General features: G+C 38.4%; 1 protein-coding gene across 1 annotated transcript; it reads right to left on the reverse strand.

Moving 5' to 3' along the window:
* Nucleotides 1–1635: 1635 nt before the first annotated feature.
* Nucleotides 1636–10671, reverse strand: CENPW (centromere protein W). The gene is made up of 3 exons (XM_052781146.1): nt 10489–10671; nt 5358–5471; nt 1636–3668 (listed from the first exon to the last, which is right to left on the reverse strand). Exons 1-3 carry the CDS (start codon nt 10576–10578, stop codon nt 3642–3644), a joined length of 231 nt encoding a protein of 76 aa, XP_052637106.1. The 5' UTR covers nt 10579–10671; the 3' UTR covers nt 1636–3641.
* Between the last annotated feature and the right edge of the window lie 12793 nt (nt 10672–23464).

Consider the following 23464-nt stretch of genomic DNA (forward strand, 5'->3'; position numbering starts at 1 on the left):
ACAGCATACATATTTCTGAATTTTTTTCCTTTACCGTATCACTATAGACAGACATATTTACTATTTGTATTATGCAACTTAAGATTCTTTTTTAGCAATGATGCACTCCTCCACATACAAGCACAATGAAACTCCAAGGCATGAATGTCCTCTCTAGCACATGTGCCGATTTTCTGAATCAAAACAGTAGACTTGATCCAACATAACTTTAGATTCAAATAGAACAGTGATTATACGGGCAGGCCCTGACCCACAAAAGTATACAAATTCATATATTCCTGTTGACTCCATTAGGAGTTAAACAGCTAGATGTCTCCATAGATCTAACCTTCACTGATATACCATTCTTAATAGTCACACTTTTTTTGTTTTAATAGTTTTAACCTAATAATCAGGTGATTTATACCAGTCAGAAAATATTAAACTTACATGCCCTACAAATTAAAACAAAAGTATGCATGAATCTAGTTTTAAAGCTTTCACGACTATCTTCTCTCTTTGCTTATCTTGGAAGCAAAATGCTGTGACCATGAGAGCTGGAATAGTGCATACTCCTCACGAGAAGACTTACTCAAGTTGGAAAAGAGCAGATCCTCTTTCATCAGTCACTCCATACATGAGATGAAACAAAAATAGCAGCAACACCACCCCACCAGGGAAAACAATCTCTTCCCCTCAGTCACCTGCTTATCAATAAACATTTTTCTTCTTTTGTGCCTTAATCACTCGCGATACCACTCACTGGCCCAGGGACTAACATTAGCTACATGAAAAGCTGAAAACGAAAACAAGGGCCACCAGAAGTACTTTTGCCAAGTTCTTCTACTTCTTCATTTTGACTTTTCCCTCTTTCATTGATGGTCATAGTGAAAGGGCAGAGTAGGATGTGAAACAGAACAACACTGGGAAAGCTGCAAAGAGAAGAAAGATAATGGAAAAACTGGATAATGTCTTAGTGTGCCTTTAATTTTTCAGGCTGCCTATCTTGCTTTCCTGAGGAAATCAAGAGTCATAATGGTATTGTCTGAGCACCTCTCCTTCCTAAAATCTCATGAATCTTACCTTTAAAACCAGAGGAAATTCAATAGTGAGTCAATAGTCTCAGTGGTTTCTGAACACTAAATTCCTCAAGGTTTCATGAAAACAGTTGAGCAGAAGACACACCTTACTAATGCATCAGCATGCCTCTCTCCTCAATAACCCTTGCCTTTTTCCTCCTAACAGCAGAGAATCAACCAGGAATTCAAATACGAGAACCAAACTTCATTAGGCCTTCTACCACAGATCTAGTTTAAAAAGACATTTTTCTAGAAATACATGCTTTGATGTTTCGTCATTAAACAGAGATTCAATAACAGAAAAGAGATTATTAGTATATCCTCCAAGGTTATATTAATTGGAAGTGTTCATGGGTATTTAGACATCACTGCTGTAAGGAGTTTTGTTTTTAAAAAACAAAGTAAGGGGTACTGGGTAGAGAAGAGACCCTATGTATATACATGAAGGAGTACAGAAGAGCTGCCAAATGTGAATATAATTGAACATAAATTATGATGAACATTCAAGAAGATGATACTAGAAAAACATAATAGCATTTTATATTTCTGAATGCTTAATCACACTACATCAACCACATTAATTTTCAGTATGCATTTATTTAAAGTTTAAGAGAGAAACCTGAATACCTGCCAAGCTATTCAGGTCTTCTGAATACCTGCCTGCTTCAGCTATCATGAAATGTTCACAAAGTACTGGCAATCTAGTGACAGGACACATTCTGACTGAGACTTCTCAGGGCTTATAGAAAAAAAGTCCCTCTCCTATAAAAAAAAAAGGCACCTTCTTAACCATGAATACAGGCCAAAAACACTGTATAAAATATTTTAAAAGTACACTGGTGGCTGGTTTTAACCCCTCCTCGCCTCCCGTCCCCAATGGTAGCTGATCATCCATCTACTACATGAGAATGAGAACATTCCACTAAGCTCAGAGTGGATCTTGCTCCTGCGCAAATCAAAACAGAGTAAGTTAAAGTGGACATCAAAACAAGTTCCAAAAGAAGCTACAGCACTTAAACAACTGTACAATGAGGAAAGGTATGTGGTTGTACAAGACTATAAGAAAATATTTCAGGGAAAAATTAAGAGAAAACATTTATAACAAAGGAAAATCTAGTGTTGCAATAAAATTGTTAAATCACAGACAGTAATTACAAAGAAAAATATAAATACCTAGTCAGATCTCCCTTATTTCTGAGAATGTACTTCAGATTATTAAGTCCAAATGTCCTCTACACATATATGTTCTCAGCTTTCTTTATGGATTCCAAGGGAGTAAGAGAAGAAAATGCAGAATAAGGAATCTAGTCAACCTTACAAGAAGCAGACTGAACTAAGCCCTATGAGTTAAGTAAAGCAGAAGAGTCATCAATCCTTTCTGCATGCTGTAAAAGGATGACTTTTCATAGGTTGTACAGGAGTTTTAAAAGTATGTGGACACAATATGAAATTTGAAGTTCTGGCATTGCTCCAGTTTCCTTAGACTATAAAAATACTTATAAAACGTAATTCTTTTTTGCTGAGTTTCTAGAACATACTCAGTAACGTGTTAAACAAAATTAGACTACTCAATACATGTTTTTAAGAATTCTTTAAGAATAGCTCACTGTGCATATGAAGGATCAGCTACCACATATTCCACAAAACTGTATTATCAGCTCAAACCGTAAGATTCAGCTACATCTTTATTGAAAGATTTATTAAGCAAAGTGTTCAGCAACTGTTTAAAAATATCAGATTAGGAATAGAATATGATTTTAATTTAGAAAGATATTTTTATATAAAGTACATTTCCAGACTTTTGACAAGTTAAGATGACACTCAAAAGGGGAGAGGAAGTAGCTTGGCACTCAGGCCAACTTATCTTCACTATTTGTACAGGATCTAACTTCAAAAACATCAGCTGTGCCAAATCTTTTCTTTTCCATAATGCACATCTGTCCGCACCAACTGAATTAGAGACCACCAACTTGTCTCATACACCACATCAAACAATAGGCCAGCTTAACAGTTCAGAGCATGATTCAGAAATACAAAATACGTATTCTTTCCCCAGAACAGAGAAGTTTTAGCCTACTTTTCAAAGTAATTTAAAAAAATGTTAAGACACTTATAAATAAATTAAAGCCAAGATATTTAATTCACTAGTTTGTACAGCAATTGTTTTAAAGCCACGATTTTGTTTAGCTAGTAAATCTGCTTTGAACTGCATAATCTATAATGGATTTAGTGAAACCTGCATCTTTTAGATTAGTTTCACACTTCTAAAAATAAATGACACATTGTACCTGAAGAGTGACTATGGTATAGGCATTCCTCCATTGTTTTGGAAGAAACAAGGTACATGAAAAGTCTTAAATAACAAGTGACACACATTTTAAAATTACGCATGAAGTGTATGAAAATATACGTTTTAAGATTCTTAAATTTATTTTTTTTAAAGAAACAGCAAGATACTCATAGAGTCAGGAGACAGACATCAATAAAACTAAGTACTTCCAAAAGTGCAAAAGCTGGCTCACAGGATCTCACATTAGTAAGAAAACACAGAAAACATGCTTTGAAATTCCAGTGGTCTGTTTTCTAGCCTCTGCTTTTCTTTAAAATAACCTGCAAAAAGAAAAAAGTATATTTATCACCATTTTTATCACTACAATCCGGGCAGCAGTAAGAGATCCAAAACGCTAGGCTACTCAGACCAAAGGTTCACCTAGCCAAACAATGTTTCCAAGAGCAGAGTCACCAAGGGTAAAAGTCTAGGGAAAAGGTTAGAAATAAAGCAAAAGCATACAGAGAAATGCCATATCAGAAAGTATTTTTTTTAAATAAGAACATTCATAACCAAGAGTTCTGCAAAATAAAAGGCTTATTTTAAAAATGAATGCTGAGAAACGGCAATAGCGCTCTCAAGCCCTCAGCAGATTCCCTGAAGCTCTTACCCCGTTAGGCCTAGACAAAAAGAAAAAAAAGATTTGCATTTATACAGCTACTATGCTCAATTTTTGTTTGTAATGCCTTATTTCTTTCTATATCAAGAGTGCCCAGACCCTTGGAAGGACATTTTTTGGTTTGGAGTTTAAGTTGAAAAATGAACTTCAAAGCCCAAGTGGGACCATTTAAGTGTTAACATTATTAAAATACAGGCAGTTTTTCCTTTCTTCTCATCTTAAAAAAAATAAATGGAACACAAAAATGTTCAAATAATGTTAAGATTGCAGTTAAAAAGAAATTACAAATGCATAAGATTCCAACTGTAACATTCACTTGGCTACCATACACATCCTGTATATATTTCTGTTACTATAGTAATAGAAAGTATCAAACTAAACATTTCACCAGAGGAAAAAAAAAAAATACTGAAGATAAACAGAAGCCCCAGGACCCAAATACTAGATAACACTGAGTTTTGTTCTTCCAATTTGCCTAGCAGTAGTAGGTGGTTGAACAGATAACAAATTAAAGAGACTGAGTTCCTTCATGAAACCTAGGTAAAGCAGACATATCCTAGAGAGTGAAACGAGCTACAGAATACAAAAGGATTTCGGTCATACTTTGACGCTACTCTAATTCTTTCTAGAGAAAGCTGCATAACGCCCTCCTCTTTCCCTTCTTTTGCACGTACACAAAACTTACCATGCTCTGTAATGCAGAGGATTCCTCCTTCACAGATATTCATACAGCGATTTTTGTTATGCTGAACTACCCATATAGCAATCCACGGTTTAATCCTCTCCTAGTTCTTCCCTTGCCGAACCCAACATCACACAAAGTATCTGTTTGTTGAAGCAGTAGCCACACAATGCTGCAAGAATCCACTTCAAACATCCTTCAGGCTAAGCAGGTAAGAACTGAAGGTGTAAGATATTTGAACCTCTTTGAACTATTTCTCACTCGTTCCATAAAGCTTCATTTATATTACTGAAGTTAAGACAGGAGGCCTCCTTGATATAGTATCATCTGAAATAAAGATCCTCCAACTTTGGAATTTGCTTCTGTTCCCTGGGCTTTCAGCCCACAGATGCTTGCTGGTAGACTGCTGTGTAGACTTTCCCACATATTGAAACTATGAATTTAAACATGGAATATTCAAGAAAAATAGGGCTATATTTAATAGGGCACGGAGAGTTAATTTGATGTCTTGGTAACAGTGAATTAGGCCAATGATGGACTAAAGAACATCACGTTTCTGCAGGTTTTGGATTATAAAAACATACCATCACTAATACAGAAAACTTTTGTATTTGCTGTCATAATGCATTTTACATTAAACAAAGAAAAATATTAAAAATGCTTTATTACCTTTGCTGCAGCTATAGTGTGTTCACATTTAATTATTTTACTTTTGTTCTCAACAGCATTTGTCCTGGCTTCTTCTGCTAGCCGATGGAGAAACAGTAAGAAGTTCAAATGCACCTTTAAAAGAAGGAAGAAAAAAAAAAAACAAGAAGGATTCAAACTGTTTAAGCACAGTTTGGTTTTTTAGATGTTCATTGTTTGACACAGAGGATTCGCATATTAGACTGCTTCCAGATTCCTGAAAGGTGTTTTCAGGAAAACAACGTACTCAGTTCAAGTCTTAAATTCCCAAGACATTCCTTACTGCAAGACTCTTGTAGATATAGTTTAAATTTAGTATACTTAAATCGTAAAAGTGCTTTAGAAACAATCATGCAAACAACTGACCTAACATAAGTCACATCTGATTTTTATTAGCAGTTTTCTATAATAAAATATAAACATAAATATCAGATAATAAGACAGAGCCTTTTTGCTTACTAGTAAATATAGTCAGCTTTCAGTGACTACAACAGCCAGACTTTTAATGAACAGCAAATTCATCCCTGCCTTATCACCAAATGGACCACAGACAAGTTCAAGGACTTCTGCCCCTTTCCAGTGCAAAGGAGCATTGACATTAATTTCTCCAGAACAAGAAATTCTGCACTGTCAGGAGGTTCCATCCATTTTTTCCCAGCTCATCACTTAACCTTTTTACATGAAAAGAACTGGTAGGGCAGTATTCCATTCAATACAGAATGCTGCTCTGCTAGTACAGAAGCAGCAAAAATTTCAGCAGGCAAGGAACTACTACTCCAACTTGGACTAAAAACTTCCAGTCAAAAGCACCCCTGTGTAATAAGGAACCTATAATACAAACCTCCAGCGTTACACAGACATTATGTGAACTATTTTAATAGTCCAACCTGAAAAATTGGTAATTGCACCTTTTGTAAATTAAACTTTCAAACAATATTAACTTTGCTATGTAAAGTGTACAAAATACTTTTTCAATCAAGAGCTCAGAAAAACATTACTGAAATATATGACAGTTTTATTTATATGAATTAGGTGATATAGTTATTCTGCCATACTTGATCTGCAAAGCCTAGATAAGATACAACAAGGAAAGCTGGAAAGCTACAAGTTAGAGTTTATAGGAAATACTTTGGCAGTGGGTTTGCAGCACAAAGAATCTGTTAGAGGACAGGCATTTCAGTGTTCATATGACAAGCAATTTAGGTTTGGTTTTTTTTTTTTTTAAACTCCTGAACTAAATGAAGCCAGCGTGCAATAGATAAGTTTGCATAATATTTGGCATCGTTTGGAAGCATCTACTACACAAAAAGCAGATGTTCTTGCAGATTTATTTAGCAAAATAGCAAAGCTGTTTTTAAACTAGTCTTTAGTTACTCACACAGAAATAACCTCCGACAGAATCAAACAGTGACACTAAAATAGTGTTCAACATTAGAACTCTCATTATTAGACTTATCAACATGGAGGTTGGATTTCTGGAAACAACCTGGGGGAGAAGAGGGAAGCAGAACAAAAGCTTCCACACTTGCAAGTCCTCCTGCTGAGATACCTAAAGGCAAAAGTGTTAATTTTAAAACCACCTTTAAAAACTGCATCTTCTCTCAGAATCACTGTACCTTTATTTTCCTATTTTCAAAGTGAATTGCTTCATGTGGAGAAGCTTCCCCTGAACTCCCATAGACTTAAACATAGTCACATAACTAAAATCAGAACATTCCACAGTAGAGCATACGTTAATAAATATTCCAGATTATTCAAGGCAATTGAGAAAGGCTAACGAAAGGCAGAATGACTGAATGCCATGAATGGGACAGTTACTGAAAAGTACCTACATGATACCACATTTGTTTAAAGACATTGCTTTACTATGTATTACATTATTGTCCCTCTGCATAAAATTTAAGAACAGTTTTGAACTACTCATGAAAACCACCTTACACAACAGAATGCTTATTTCCCATAAAAGAAAGGTTGTAAAGTTTTAAGAACATATGTAAAAACTCACAACTCACAACAAAAACTCAAAAGTTGCACAGCAACTTCCACACACCTGTTCAACAGAACTAATGAATAGTAGGGACAAGCTCCGTAATTTTGTTTTGCTGCCATGACTTCAGAACAATTCTTTAGACTGATATTTTGCCTTCAGTGTACACTTATTCATCATTCTATGCTGATAACAAAGAAAAAAGGGGTCATTCAATGCAATACTTTAAGTTTTTTCTGCAACGTAAATACGAACCTGCCCTTCTAGCATAAAACAAGCAGCTGAGTTTGCAGCTTTTTCTTCTCAGACCATTGGGGGGGGGGGTAGGGGGGTGGAATATCTGAACTTCAGTACTAAAATCTTAATCTTTACCTCTTATTTTCAAAAAGGTAAATAACTGAGTGGTAAGAGCATTGGACAAACCTTAAACACTATTCCTATCTCTTATCTCAAAGATATTATCACACTCCTTGAGAAAGTTTGATGAAATTTGTTAGCTACACTGTGCACAGAGAAAGATGTTAACACTTAGGTTCTGACAAAGCTTCAAATTTCAGAAAGACACTTGATCAAAAGAATCTGAAAAATGAAGAAGAAACTCCATGCAGGTATTTAACAAAATTATCTGAATTCTTATGTCTTTCAAACTTGTTAGTAACGATCATGTAAGAAGACATCGGTTTATTGAGGAAAAATAATTGCTGAAGGTCAGGAAAAGGAAAACAATCTGATTATATCATAAGCCAGGTAGGCAGACTTCCTCACTGGACTGGCTAAGTACCACAGTAGACTCAAACAGAAAGCATGGATCATTCAGGAAGATAGCCCAGAAACTGAACTAGCCAATTCTCATATTTCCCTGCAGAAGACACAAGCACTCTGCTCAAAATGTATATGGTTTCATCTTGTTAAGACAGCTACCATATAAATTTCTAAAGTATGCAATCTAACCACTCTTACAAGGTTTGTAGGGAGTAACAGAGACATTAAAAAACATACTATCAAAACTTGTTACTTGTCTAACTACAGGACTAAACTCTCCCCTCTCTTTTTTTTCTTCTTTTTTGAAACAAAGCAAAACTCCAGCTGTGTTGATTATTTATTCATAGAAATAAAGAGCTAAAAAGCTGTTAGCCACATGCCTGGTTGAAGAACATCATGGGCAATCACCACCCCTGGACATTCCTGTTTAAAGGTAAAATAAAAAAGCCAAGCCTCCTAACATTAAATGTCATTTAACATAACCAGAAGAGATAATCTAAGCTTCCACTACATGATTAAAATTCATTCTCACCTCATCCTTTGTGTTGGAATGAGTATTTGCACAGCCATATTTTAAACTAGATCAGATTGTTGTTGTTCATTAGTTTCAGTCAATTCAATTCACTGATTGTCTTTTGCAGTCCACAGAATGCTGGTGCCAGGACAAGGAAGAGATGGGAACCAATGGCCAAGATTTGGAGGACGGTCCCACTTAGCCCTTTTCAGACAGCTACACTACCTGTAACATGACCATGGAAACACAGACCAACTGTTACCAATGACTACAAAAAATTTTATTAGTGATTATGTAACTTTGATTAGTTGACTACTGCATTCTACTGAGTAAGCTTTGAGTGGGTCTGAGCAAGGGGCCAGGTCCCTAGTCCATAAAAATACTTCAAAGATAGCAAAAGCAGTAGGAAGAGCTCCTATTTTTATTAGGCCAATTAGAAAAAATAAGTACTCTTTACATTCAAATGTAAATCCTCTCATGTAATTACCATATTGTTCATATTGATCTCATTAATTTTGTATATTTACATTTAGCTTTATATATCCAGATACCAACCTTCAAGCTGCTGCAAGACACAACTTTTATACACATATGAAACGTGGACTTACAATTCAAGTCAGGGACCACACTAGTGTACAGTATGCATTAATGCTCTGACAATCACATGCATTTGAAAACAAGAAGGCGTGACAGTCAAGCAAGCTAAGCCTATTAAGTCACTTCAAAGAATATTTTTTTTTATGCACAAATACTGGGGCATTTTCAGTATGGCAGCTACCACAAGCTCTCTTTACGTCAGGTTTCCTTGCTGTAGTCGAGTGATTTCTTGGGGAGACAAACCCTTCCTGTGCCCCAAATCCCTTACTGCAGGTCAGAAGGAATCCAGCTTTGTTGGCCTCAGTTTTCTCAAACTTGTTCAATATGGCTCTGTTATCCCTACACCTTTATGGCAGGTGTTTTTAAACCATGAGCAGGACCCCAACACCTTATTCTCCTCGTTACATTACTAACAAGACTTGTCATTCCTTCGTTTTGGACAAAGATTACTTAGCTGGCCTTCTACAAAAATATGATCATTCGAGATGCCTTAACAGCTTAGCAACTCATTAATCACAATCCAGTCAATTGATATCTGTACAGCCAAATTGCTCTACATAAACAACATCTGTGCATTACAGCCACATAATCCAAATTCCTATTTCTCAGTCCGTCTACACTGAACTCTTTGAACAGCAGCATGTACATGTAGTGACACAATATTTATGCATCAGCCTGTCCCTGAATCCCCAAACTCACTGTCAGAAACGTACACTACAGCAGCCACCAGCGAAGCAGGAAGCTGCAATCGCTACTTATTAGTATTTTATTAGACTAACCAATCGTCTCTCTCCCCGCAAACGTTGCCTCCTCTCTGCCTGTAGCTCACTGCAGAAACACCACGAGTAGTAGTAACTCGACATCCCACTACGCCGCAGCAACTCCAACGTGCTCCAGCGCCCACAGTCCACCGCGTCCACGTCTCTCGAGCGATAAAACGTTTAGAGACCGAACGTCCCTGTCTAGGGACACCTGCCCCCAGGCAACCACAACGGCTGCAGCCGCCCGCCACCGCCGAAAGCACAACCGCCCCCGGCCCTGCGCCACGACCCCGGGGGTGCCCTCCTGGAGCTCGAGGATTCACCCCTTGAGCTCGCCGCGCTGCCCCAGCGGCAGAGGACGGCGGGCCGGCCCCCGCCCGTACCGGCAGAAGGCAGGCTGGAGGCCGCCGGCGCTGAGGGGCGGGCGGGCGGAGCGGGCCCGCACCCAACTCCAGGCCGCAACGCTCGGCGCCCGCCCTTCTCCTTCCTCACCAGCAGGTCGGCGTTGGTCGCCAGGCGTAACTGCGGCTTGTGCGTCTTTATTATCCTCCGCAAAGTGCTGCGGGGCGCCGCACGCTTCATCCTCCTCCTCCTCCTCTTCCTCAGGCCGCTACCGCCGAGACCGGCCCAACCGCCGCCGTTCGAATCCGCCGCCTCCGGCGCAGGCGCGCTCCCGCCGTGACGCACTTCCCGGCGGCGGCGGCGACGCCCCCCCTTCCTCCTCCTCCTGTGAGGGGAAGGCGGCGGTGAGCGGAGCCCCTCTCCGCCTCCCCTCACCCGGCCACCGCCACAGCGGCGGTCCCAGCCCGCTGCTCTCCCCAGCCCCGCGGGGGCGCTGGGTCTGGCCCTCGCCTCACCCGCTCCCGCCGAGTGCCGGGGGCTGTCACGTCCCCACGGACAGCGGTTGACCGGCTGCACAGTCACAGGCCGGGGCGCGGAGGGTGCGTGGGTGAGGTGAGAAGAGCCCCCCCCCATCACCACCCCGAGCTGGTCCCAGGTGATAAACGAGACCCAAGTGATAAACAAGACCCAGGTGATAAACGGGTCCTAGGTGATAAACGGCTCCCAGGTGATAAACAACGGCTCCCCGGTGGACGCCGCGACTGTCCTTCCCCTCGCGAGCAACTACGTGTCAAACTGCTTGGCTTGCACGCTCACGGAAGCTTTGTTTTAGCTCCGGCTTTAACAAGTTAACCCGAACCTCCACCCAGGGCCTTCCTTAATCAACGAGAAAGAAAACGGACGTGGCGGTTTCCTGACAGCCTTTACCTCACCTTCAAACCTGGCCGCCGCCACGTGCAGAGGTTTCCCAAAATGGAGGGAACGTGGCACCGGTCGGAGGCACCGGCGCGGTGCTTGGCTGCCTAAACAAGCCTCGGGCCGAGAGCTGTGGACTTTAAGCTGGCAATTGTCTCCCAGGCGTGATAGAATTCATTTGCTGCAGCAGTCGAGGGAGTTGTACAACACGCTTGTTCTCTCCTTCGTTGCCTTGTGTGACCCTGCTGGGAGATGTGACACCAGATGGCCCGGTCGGGGTGGACTGCAGCACCAGGAGCCTAATTAGCACCATAAACCCCCACTAAAATGAGCCTAGAGTGCTAAATTATGTTCTGCACGTAAACCCGGATAAAACGCCACGTTAGTACAAGTATGGCATTGACTTAATTGCACGCAGAAACGCACACTCGTTCTGAAATCGGCCACCGCTTTAAAGTGTCATCCTTTCTCTAGCATCTGTCCCTACACTTCTGTTTTGGCTGACGGATGCTGCTGACTGAAATACAGGTTTCCCCACAGAGGGGCCCCTGTAGCTTGGCATTCTCAGTGTATTTGGACTGTGTGTACTTAGTTGGAGAAGGGGTCAGGATTTCATACTGAGGTATGGAGTTTTTCAGCATATTTATTAGTTTTTTGTTTTCTTTGGCCTATGGGATGTTTGCAGATTTAAATGTTAAATCAATAAGATAAATACATTGTCTTAATATATTCAAAATTATCAGCACCCAGATAGGAATCGGGTTTATTTGAAGCATGTTCTTAAGTTTGTATGATTTGGTATTTTAGTTAATTTTGTGATATGCACAAAATGCAGTCCAAGTAGAAGTATGATATCTGACAGCAGGAGAGAATTTAAGATTTGCCAGTTCTTCATACTCTGTCAGATATTTGAAAATCAGGGTTTGTTCTTTCAGCTTTGACTGTCACTTGCCATTAATCGTCAACAGCGATGCAGATCTTAAAATCAGGGTCTTAACATTTTTTCTGTGAATGGATAAGCACACTAAAACATAGGGGGGGGGGTCTGCAGTTTAATAATAATCACAGTTAATGGCTCAGCAGCCCTGCTAGAAGTAAACATTTGTTTTTTCAGTTAACTAAACGGCTACAACTCAGGAGCTACATAGGGTCATCTACTGTAATGCTCATAGTATACACATAGAAACTTGCACTGGGATCAACAATAGTTCAGCATGTCAACAGATTCAAATCTACAGCTGGGATAAATCTGTAGCTCCACTGGACCTTACCTGAGCTGAGAATTGGGCCTTGCAATCTCACACTGTGGGAAACTGGTATGGGCAAGCATTTTACAAACTGTATGAGTTGCAAAAGTACCTCCACTATAAGTCTAAAACTGCTAAAATACATAACACAAAGTTGAAACTGTGCAGTGATCTGCATAAAATGACAGATGCTGAGACTGAAGACTAGTAACTATATCTTTTGTCATGTGCTTGCTATATAGAAAATGACTGAATAATAAAATCTATTAAGTCTAATACTATTAGACTTTTGTTGGTTCTGATAGTTTTATATTTCTAGTGGACTATTCTTTGTTTTTAGCCACAGAAAATAGTAATTTAAAGTGCTGTCTCAAAACTACTTATTTACCAGATTTCTTTTTTCTTATGTTTTGAAAATTATGACATTAGTTACTGCAAGCAATTGATAACAGAAGTCCAGTGTAAAAATATTAAATTATAGGTTCTGTTTTACTGAACAAACATGAACTTCAATAGCTAAAATTTCTCCTTGAATATAGATTTTCATCTCTGTATCAGTAAATATTTCTGTAAATATTATTTTTGAATAGTTCAATTTTAATACAGGAATATTGTAGAACAAGAAAAAATTACATTGCTGTACATTATGCATTGCAATGGACAAAAATTATAAGTTAACTAAATGACTAAATTTCATAAATATCACAACTGTTTAAATAATTTGATTTCTATTAAGGCATGGATTAATGATTACATTACAGTGAATCATAGAAAACTGCAAACTCACATTATGTTTCTGATTTTGAACAGGACTGTTTTATGTCTTTCTGATAGAATCCACAATGTTCTAATGCTGTTATTAAATATCATTTAAATACCTAAAAGAATAATGCAAAATGTATTTTAAATTAATTCTTGAAAAGTTGAAATTGTTAATTTTGTCATGCTCATGCAGCTTTATAAAAAGGCAGTTCTGTGCCTTATAGGCACATTTTCATGTTTTGCCTGTTCAAAAGCTGCAGGAGTTCTGCATCCATTTTCTACAAGCAGTTACCTTATTTTCAAATATTATTTCAAGAATTTTGTATTTTTCACTGTTTAACTATTGCAGTTTTTAAGCATACATGAGTTCATTTTGTGAACTGGATGTGTTTCGTGGCTTCAGCTGCAGCACAGCATCTTCCCAGTTTTCCAGCAATACTGAACTGAGTTTTAGAATTAAACACATCATCTGGTACTGATGATAAGACCTAGGAAAATTCAGCAATTAAAATGCCACCATCCAGGTCTGACTTCTTGAAGAAAACAAACCACCTTTGCAGTGTTTTTGAATAAAGGCAAATTCAGTGACATTATTTTGTCACTTTTGCTTCCAGATTACGTGGGTTTCTTGAAAACAGTTCCATACATTTCAGTGACTAAAAAGAGGCCAAGCTTGGGGCCATCACTGCTGAACTGCAAACCAGTAAACATTTTGTTCTCTGTTTCTGTAAGGAAAGAAATTAATTTAAAGACTAAATATATCCACTCCTCTAATACACTGTAAGTTGAAACAAGGGTAATATTTGGAAATGTAATTGAAAAGCAGTGTTTCCTTTCTGACCTGAAACTTTTATAAGTCCATCTTAACTTGGTAAATTGGCTCTCCCAGCCGGTCCTTCCTAACTATTAGTTTAATTATTTTGTTTCTGGATTTCGACATTATCTTCAGTCAGACTCTTCATCAGCTCTTTGTCAATTCATAATTTTAGAGTCAACCTTCCCAAAGAATGCTGAAGAATTCCATTTTAAATGTGTGATATCTTGAAATTCAGAATCACATTTTATAGATTCTGGCTAAGCCAAAGGTCCCTCTGTTTCTTCTCTGGTCAGGCAGAGACTGTTAAATACTTACTGGTGCTAATCCTGTTTCACTGGTTGATGAAAGACTTTGAAACTTATCCTGGATGTGAACGTCAAAGCCTACAATCTTTTGATGTTTTCTTCAGTGGTGAAAAGATACCTCTAAAACAGAACATAACAATTCAGCAAAAGTAAACTCTTCTATAATGTAGTTGATAGGCTTGATCATAGTGGTTGGAGTACACAGACTGACTCTCCTGTTACAGCTGTATATTCTTTCTGTTGTTTATAGGATAATTCAGGTGTGGTTGAATACTTTTGTACAGAAACAGGAAAAGAGAGAATACAAAGGAGCAAATTGTATGTTTTCCTCTCCTCCATGGAACTTAAGCAAATCTCTTGCTTGAAAAAGAAGATGGAAATGGCAATTTTAATAAGAAACTTTTCTCTTGTGGCTGTCACTATTAATATAATGGCAATCATTTAATTGCAACAGTAAATACTAGAAGCTCAAAGATGTGTTTGGCATTCACCTTTTATTTTCATGAAGAAAAGAAAGAAGTCTCTAGGATCACTTGTTTTTAAGATTACTTTTTTATTTATTTAGTCCTGTTTCTGTCTGTTTTCAGGCCCAGTGTTGAACAGTGAAAAATAAGAAAGGCAAAGCACCATAAATTATATTTGAAATTCAGACTATTTGCTGATTTTAGGGTTTACAATTTAAGCTTCAGTTTTGTTTTTCAGGACATGCTGTATATCAGCTCTCTGTATATCAGGCTGTGAAGAACCTGCCTAAAGTCAATTGACTTCCACAGCCCAGGCACCATCTGCCTGTTGTAACTGTTGGGATTGCATTCATAAAAAAAATAAAAGCATATAACTCACAGCTCAGCAGTCACTCTTACCTTCAGAGATATTCCTCATGCACTTGACATGCCATCAACTAAAAGTGTATCAGTTTATTTAACTTTGTAAGAGAAAATTGTTTATTTTAGGTGTTTCCAATGAAATCCATAAAGATGAATAAATAACACCAAAAATAGTTACTTCAGATACCCACTTTATCTGCATTCATCTAACTTTTCCCATTACTCTTTTAGATTTTTTACATTTTTTGCATTTGCTCCTGGATCTACTACACCCATTTGATGCCAGTCATACTTCCTCCCCAAAATTCCAGAAGGAACAATGTTATCCTCTGCAGATGTCATGCTTTCCACGACTACATACAAGCCAGAAGGACCTTCCAGCACCTTGACTCTGATCAGCTAATCCAGACCGGGCAAAAAGGCCACCTTCTCTGAGAACTTTCACAAACCTAAACAATATTCTGAAAAATACCTGTTGTCTGTCTTCCAAAAAAATATATTTTATGTAAATGTATTACAGAGAAGAAAGGAGAGTGCAAAACTTAAGGACGTTCCCTGGGATCTTAATTTACTGAAAACTGGTCTGATTAGCATAACATATTTAATAGTAATGGCCATCAATGGAGAACTCAAACAAAGATTAATAGGTGGATACATATTACTCAACTGCCAACTTTTTAATTCTGTTTATCAGGGAGAGTAGATCAGAGGTGTTGACCACAAGAAGGCCTGAGCCCAATGGTTTTTCTTCACTTTGTTTTTCACGTGAAGGGTAGCAATACTGTTTAGCTGCACTAGGAGAGACATTAGCTTTCACCTCCCACAAGGACCATGCTTTTTCCCCATTGAGTTTTTCTTAAGTCAGAAAGAAACCCCTAGAAGCCTGATATACAACAGTATTTTTCCTACCTCTTCGTTGACTTTCTTCAGGTTATGTGTCATGGTTTAACTCCAGCCAGTAACTAAGCACCATGCAGCCGGTCACTCACTTCCCCCCCACCCAGTGGGATGGGGGAGAAAATCGGGAAGAGAAGTAAAACTCATGGGTTGAGATAAGAACGGTTTAATAGAACAGAAAAGAAGAAACTAATAATGATAACACTAATAGAATGACAGCAGTAATAATAAAAGGATTGGAATATACAAATGATGCACAGTGCAATTGCTCACCACCCACCGATCGATGCCCAGTTAGTCCCTGAGCGGCGATCCCCCCGCCCCCACTCCCCCCAGTTTATACACTAGATGTGACGTCCCATAGTATGGAATACCCCGTTGGCCACTTTGGGTCAGCTGCCCTGGCTGTGTCCCGTGCCAACTTCTTGTGCCCCTCCAGCTTTCTTGCTGGCTGGGCATGAGAAGCTGAAAAATCCTTGACTTTAGACTAAACACTACTTAGCAACAACTGAAAACATCCGTGTTATCAATATTCTTCTCATACTGAACTCAAAACATAGCACTGTACCAGCTACTAGTAAGACACTTAACTATCCCAGCTGAAACCAGGACATTATGTCAGCTCTGGAATGCTAAATGATGTGCTACAGAATGCCCTCCTTAGCTATGCACCTTTCCACCTGTTTTCTGGCTGTGACTGCAGAGGAAAATGGGTGATCCCAATTTGAGATATCAACGCCTGCAGCAAAAAAATTAGCCTCTTGCTGTTTCTGATTGTCACTAATCCTCAGCTCTCCTAAAGTAGTGGAGGAAGCGGTCATGAGGCCACTGCAAATGAAAAATGCCCACTTCTTGCCTTGTACTGCCTGCATGCCCTGGGAATGTACTGAAACAAAGGGACGTGCGTGCGTATTTGTTAACATTAAAGCCAATTAGACAATTGAACACATGTATATCTCAGGCCAAAAACATAAATACAGTTGATTTTTTTTTTAAATTAATAAACAGTAGGTGATAACCAGTGGCCTGCCTGCCAGCTGATTTGCCCCAATGCCCCGATGATGGATTACAGCAAACTGAATTCAAAGAGAACCGATAAAGTGCAGGCAGGTTAGGTTCCAGATGAGGTGAATTGACTGCTGATTACTTAAATCTCACTTCATGTGACAGAAGCCAAGCCATAACATTATTGTTATATGTGAACATGGTAAAAAAAAAAAAGAAGAATGGCAGCTAAACCAGAGCAAGACTTGAAATACTGACTTTCAGGCATGTGGAATATGCCTGTAACTCAATAGGAGTGGTCCTTAGTGCACAAAGTTGTCATGTATTCTGCATTCAAGAAGACATGAGAGGGAAAAATTAAGTAATTTTTGTTTATTTCTTTTACCATCATAGGCAATAATGGAGTTAAAAAAGAACATTTCAGATAAAATATTAATAATTCAGAATAGGCTGTAATCAGAATATGTTTTTTTCCATGCAGATTTTCAGAAGTGAAGAGGTTTTGTTAACTGCCAAAAGGAACATACAGTCCCCTGAGAATGAAGTGATACAATTTATGCCAAACAGTTCACCACAAATGGTTCCTCAGTGACTGACCTTCTTTAGCAAGCAGACATAAAATCATTGGTCTTCAAAATTATGTTAAGAAATTAATGATCTAATACAAGCTATCAAGAGTGGGATGCATGGAGTTCAACTAACTATTTTTCTGGGAAAAAAAGTGATTGAAAATTTTAATGTCAGTTAATGTCTTGCTCTGGAGAACAAGAGAATTACTCTTTAGTTTCCATCATCATGGAAACGCTTGCATTCCTTTTGAGTGCACAGAAATCTTACTGAATATGACTCTGTGTCATGCTTTTTACAAATTTGCAAACACCTTTTTTAAACAACAATAATAAGCAAAATATAAAACCCTGTGAAAGTATTCCAGATTGTATTGAAAATCAGTAGCTTTCTGAAGGTACCTAAATGAAAAAGATAAATTTTTAAAAATTGGTGCTGCTGTAGCATAGACAAAGGAAAAGTACTTCCTTGGAGAATATGGTGAAGTATAGGAATTACTAAAGCCTTTTCCTTTCAGCTAGTTAACTGCAAATTTTATTCTTAGGAATGTATTTTTAGGACTTTTTTTAATATCTTGCTATATAGTGTATAGAAACAGGCATCAAACATTAATTATCCATTGAACTAAAAATTCTTTTATTAGCTTAGAATCATTTTGCCTTCTGGGGATAATAGCATTTGCAATTTCAAATGTGATTAAATGGAAGTAGTAGTTTACAGAGTAAAAGATACTGTATATACTTCTTCGAATGTAAAACAACACCAGTAAGTATTGCTTAAATAAATGTAACTTTGACCACAGTTTTATAAATAAACAACTGCTGATACAACCTTTTTCTTTTCCTACAGAATAAACACACTTTCTTCAAACAGTGCTTTACACAAAGAAAAATCGTGAGGGTGTAATGCTTCAGGTTAATAAAACCAAAAGATAGGAGCTGCAGCCTTGCACAGAGGCAAGATGCTGCTCTCTGCTGTAAGAAAACGCATTGGAGCCTTAACATAAGAATAACCATATTGTCTGTGGAGAGGAGAAGCCATATCGAGTTTTCTTCATCTACCCCAAACTGCTGTGTAAGCCTGCTGTTAAAACAGAAATGTACGTGGAAGCAAGTAGCTAGTAGAAGTGGTTTAATAAATGGAGGTGCCATACTGTTTTTCTAGACAAAATGAGGCTACCTACCTGAGCTTACATAGTATAACTACCACAAAGCTAAGAAAAAGATCTATTTTAAGCTGAAAGTCACACCTTTTGCATCAGCACAAATACAATTGTAACAAAACTAACCCCATAAAAACGCAGAGTGAATCACAACACAAATGCAAGATTTTTTTGAAAGAGCATACTATAATGTTAGCTGATACACTTGGAAATCAGAAGTTGGCTCTGAGGTCTCTCACCTTTATCCCAGGTACTGCAGATAGGTATTTTGTATTTAGACTGCCTAGCCTGAATATTAGCAAAGGTTAAGCTTGGTTTTTCAGTGTGCGGTGATGTTCTTCATAGTAAATAAGGTTGCTGTGATGTTTTTTAAGTACCTTCACCTGGGTGTGGGCTGTGGCTCCTTAATACCACCAGTGATGCACCAGCTTCCAGATGTGCCATGGAACAGTTCCCTTGAAGCAGGTCAATAGCCTCAAACTGCTGCTAGTTACCATCCCGACTGATGGCACTTTGCCCCTGTACAAACCAACTACTCAGTGCTGCCATTAAACAATGCAGAGGGAAACATAAAATTGCTGTTCAGAGGCAGCTCTTTGCCTGAAAAGTTGGCAGGTGTGTGCTTTTTCAGTTAGTTGTGTTTTTTTAATGGTAATACGTTCATATTGAATGCTGCCCTGCCTTGTAGAGTGAATAAAAATATGCTTATGCTTGACATCAGGATATTTTTTTCCAGGATGCTTTTCAAACTGGTCTAAAGATACTTGCTGTTCTGAAAGCTGAAAGATGTGTTTGCATCTCTCTAGCATTCTTCCTACTTTTATCTGATGATGTAGTGATATCACTAGGTCTACTCTTATGTGCAAAGCGTCCTGGAAGAGAGCCATCAGGAGAAAGAGAAAAAAAAATAAGCACATACAAGAATATGGAAAGCTGGTCCTAGATAGAGTTCTTTTGAGGGGGTTTCCGGTGTAAATGTCATTCGGTTGAAGGCCCATACTCATTGGTATGCTCAGCTGTTTTGCAGTGCTGCAAGTGAAACAGCTGTAAACCTAGCTTAACTCTCCAATTAAGCTGAATTTATGACATCTTTACAATACCAGTGCAGAACAAAGCAGCTGGAGACAATGAGTAATTCTGATCCTAACAATCCCTTTTTAGGTTTTATTTGGCATTCTTTAGTCAGGCAGAAGTTTGCCAGTTTGTCCAAGATTAAATTTAGAGGCCTCTGAGAGGCCTCGAATATTAAACAAAATTATACCATAGAACACATGTTCATAAATGCAAGACTTTAAATGTTTCTTTGTAACTTTATATTTTGAGCAGATTAATCCAATTTGGGTGCCTTCTGAACTTAGAACTCTCACTGATTTCAATAATTACCTGGATTACACTTTAACTAGTTTTGCCTATTACATTTTTTTTTTTACAAAGAAGTAAATAAATTTAACAATTGCCTTCTGCCACAACTCTTACACCTATGAATTCTTCGTGCGGATGACAAATCTTCATTTGCCCTTAGCTACAAGGGTGCTGAAATATGGTCCTGAAATACATATGTTTGTATAAAGAAGCCACAGGCATCAGTATCTTGATGTAGAGTTCACAGCCTTACTGCTTTTCTTTGTGTTTCCCGGCACAGAGGACAATTTGAAATAGTTGGGGGGGGGGGGGGGGTTGGTGTTTTTTTTTTTGCATCTGTTCTTTATTTGTGAGTCAGTTGCCTTTAGTAAACCCCAACAGCAGAATCTGGTTGCTCATTCGGAGTAAGACTCTTCTTTTTGATCTCGTAGGCTAGATCTGTACCTATGAGTATAATGTTAGGCCTAGTCTTGGGTCTGAGAGCAAGAGGCATGCTACACCCCAGGTACCTATGGCTAAATTTTCTTCTCCCTAAATATAGGGAGAAGTATATAGTAATGATTGCAGAACATTTGTCAGTGGGGCTGAAAGTTAGAGTCCTAAACAAGAAGTTGCATGTCAAAATCAGAAAAGCTCAATGGTCAGACTCAACAAGGAGGCTGGCCCATGTCAGGATTGTTTCTGGGTTTTCTTTTGTGCTCCAACTAGCCAGGACCAGGGTCCACAACCTGGATCTCCTCTGTGCTTGGAGACTGTCCTTACCACTGACTGACAATATCAGCTACTTGTGCTTTTTCTTTCTAGTCCTGAATCATGCTCCGTTTGCTACGTCAACCGTATTTCAACAGGCAGAATGGGAAGTAGATGCCTCTGCATGTCCACAGCCCGGTGGCTGGGGCATGCTTCTGGGAGGTGGGGAATGCAGTCTTCAACCCCAAAATTCAAGGCAGAAATGGACTGAGGATCCTTCTCCCAGGACAAATGTACTCACCACAAAGGTATCATACAGAAGAGTAAGTAGAAGTACCAGTTGGCAATTGGGGATACAGAGTCTGGTCCACAGGCACTGCCCTGCGCTTCAGCCATTGTAAGCGATTATTTTTATTCATTCATTGTTTTGCCATGGTTTCATTTTGACAGTATCAGTTGCGGAACTAAACTGTTCTCAGTTTTTAAGCAGAGCTCAGAATTATGCTGTCTGACACTCAAAGAGTTGCTTGATGTCAGGGGGCAAGCGCAGGATAAGGAATTTATTAAATCTTCCATGAAACAGTTTCATTTCAAAATTTGACTTTACCTTACTGCAACGGGAAACAATAGTGCAATAGCACAGCAACAAAATTAAACCTGCAAGTAAGTGGCTACAGGTCTGAGCATAAATTCATGGGAAAATGTGTTCTGTGTGTTTGTATAGCTTTATATACGAAAGATCTGAATTCTAGCAGCAGCGTCTGGATCCAGAGCTTCAATTTGGATTGTGTTCCTCTGGGGATGCTGTTCCATACATATATAAAACTGAATTTAGCAATGAAATGGGAACTTCTGCTTTCTGGGCCCATAAATACCTACTCATAACAAAGTACAAGATTGGGTTTGGAAGTTCTGTCTTTGATTAGATTTGATTCCAGATTTCTAGTTCTAGCATTTCTCTGATAGCTTGAAGTCTGCTATATATGAGTGTGTTGTATTATACATAGAAAAAAGTCTGACTGAACCTATCAGGGATATGAATTGCTATATGCATAACTAGATGATTAATGCGGTTTTATATAGCATTACCTGTATTCTGGTATCATGAATCAGTGGAACCAAGTACATGAATTAATATCACATGTACTGTTTTGCCAGTATCAGCCCTGATTTGTCTATTATCTGCGCAGGTCAACAAATCTACATATACATGAACAGAAAAGCCTTTCCTTAGGATGCCTGCTGAAAGGCATTGCTCCAAGCAGAGTGAACATATAGATCCTTTTCCAAATCTAAATGAAATTTTAATATTTTAATACATTTTTCAATGCATGAAGAGCATCATGTGATCCCAAATATTCCTCCAGTCTTTAAAGTTTAGGAAGCATCTGAAAATTATTAGTGAAGTTCTCACCTTGTATCTATGCAAAAGACAATGAGGATACTGAGGATACTTTGCTGATGGCTAACTTTTCCACTCTCTAGTTAACTCTTCCTCCCATCAGGAAATACATTAATAGATTTTATTGGGTAGTTGCTAATCATTTGCAGTAGTTTTTTAATATACTTGAATTTTCCTTTTAGATGCAAACAATGAAAGCTACAAATATAACTTCAGACATAAAATGCTCATGACATCTAATTTGGTGTCTCAGAGACTTGGACCTTTTCAGGTGATACAGTTCTATAAAGCAACATGCTCAGAAGTTAGTGAGATAGAAGTTTAATACACATTTGTGTCTTGCATTTCTTGTTAATAAAGTTCATGTTTGAAATACATCCAATCCTTCTTGTTACTCAACTTAAATAAAGGCTACAGTCTGCAAAAGAAACAGAATCTTTTCTGAATTCTGTAGGATTAGTTGCACCCTCAGCATCTATTATCTTTGTAAACCAATATCTTCACTATGTAATATGTTAAATAAATACAGCTTGTCTTTTACAAGATGTCTTCTCCCATTGACTGCCAAATGAAGCCCAACAAAAATGTAAAAAAAAGAATCCTCAATAGCTACATGAGTAGTTGTCCACTTACTCCAGAGATCAGTAAAGCGCTTGGCAAGGAAAACGTGGACTGAGCACTAGCACTCATTCACATGTCAAAGCCAAAATAGAAAATGTAGTTCACAGTGGAGTGCAAGGACAAGGGTGCCAGAAAGGCATTTTTGCAAATACATGCTACAAAGCTGTACTGCTCTCCATCTTCTCTGTTGCTTTCATGTGCAGCTCAACTACATTTTGGTAAAATTTGGTAAAACAGTGTGCCCGAATGCAATTCAAGAATGTGTATGTCTTCTCCTGTGAACAGATGCAGAGCCAAACACCAACCTCTGTATCAGTGCGTGGACATACTGCACAGCTGGACGAGGAATTGCAGCTATTAAGAAAAAGCAAGTGGTTGTTCTACTGGGTTATCTAAAAGCTTGATTTATAGTGTGAAAGTGTGTTTTAAACATGATTTTGACCACATTGAATTTTGCAAACTAAAGACAATGTAAATTTAATGGTGATGTTTAAGCTCTCTGAGGTCTTAACTGAATGACATCCATTAGCAGTTCAAAAACAAGTTG

Source organism: Harpia harpyja, chromosome 3, assembly GCF_026419915.1.
Source record: "Harpia harpyja isolate bHarHar1 chromosome 3, bHarHar1 primary haplotype, whole genome shotgun sequence".
Lineage (NCBI taxonomy): Eukaryota > Metazoa > Chordata > Aves > Accipitriformes > Accipitridae > Harpia > Harpia harpyja.

Coding starts and splice junctions, on each gene's coding strand:
- CENPW (XM_052781146.1), bottom strand. CDS start 10,578: ATGAAGCGTGCGGCGCCCCGCAGCACTTTGCGGAGGATAATAAAGACG. Junction 5,472..10,488: donor CGACCAACGCCGACCTGCTG/GTGAGGAAGGAG, acceptor CTTCTTTTAAAG/GTGCATTTGAACTTCTTACT. Junction 3,669..5,357: donor ACACTATAGCTGCAGCAAAG/GTAATAAAGCAT, acceptor TTCTTTTTGCAG/GTTATTTTAAAGAAAAGCAG.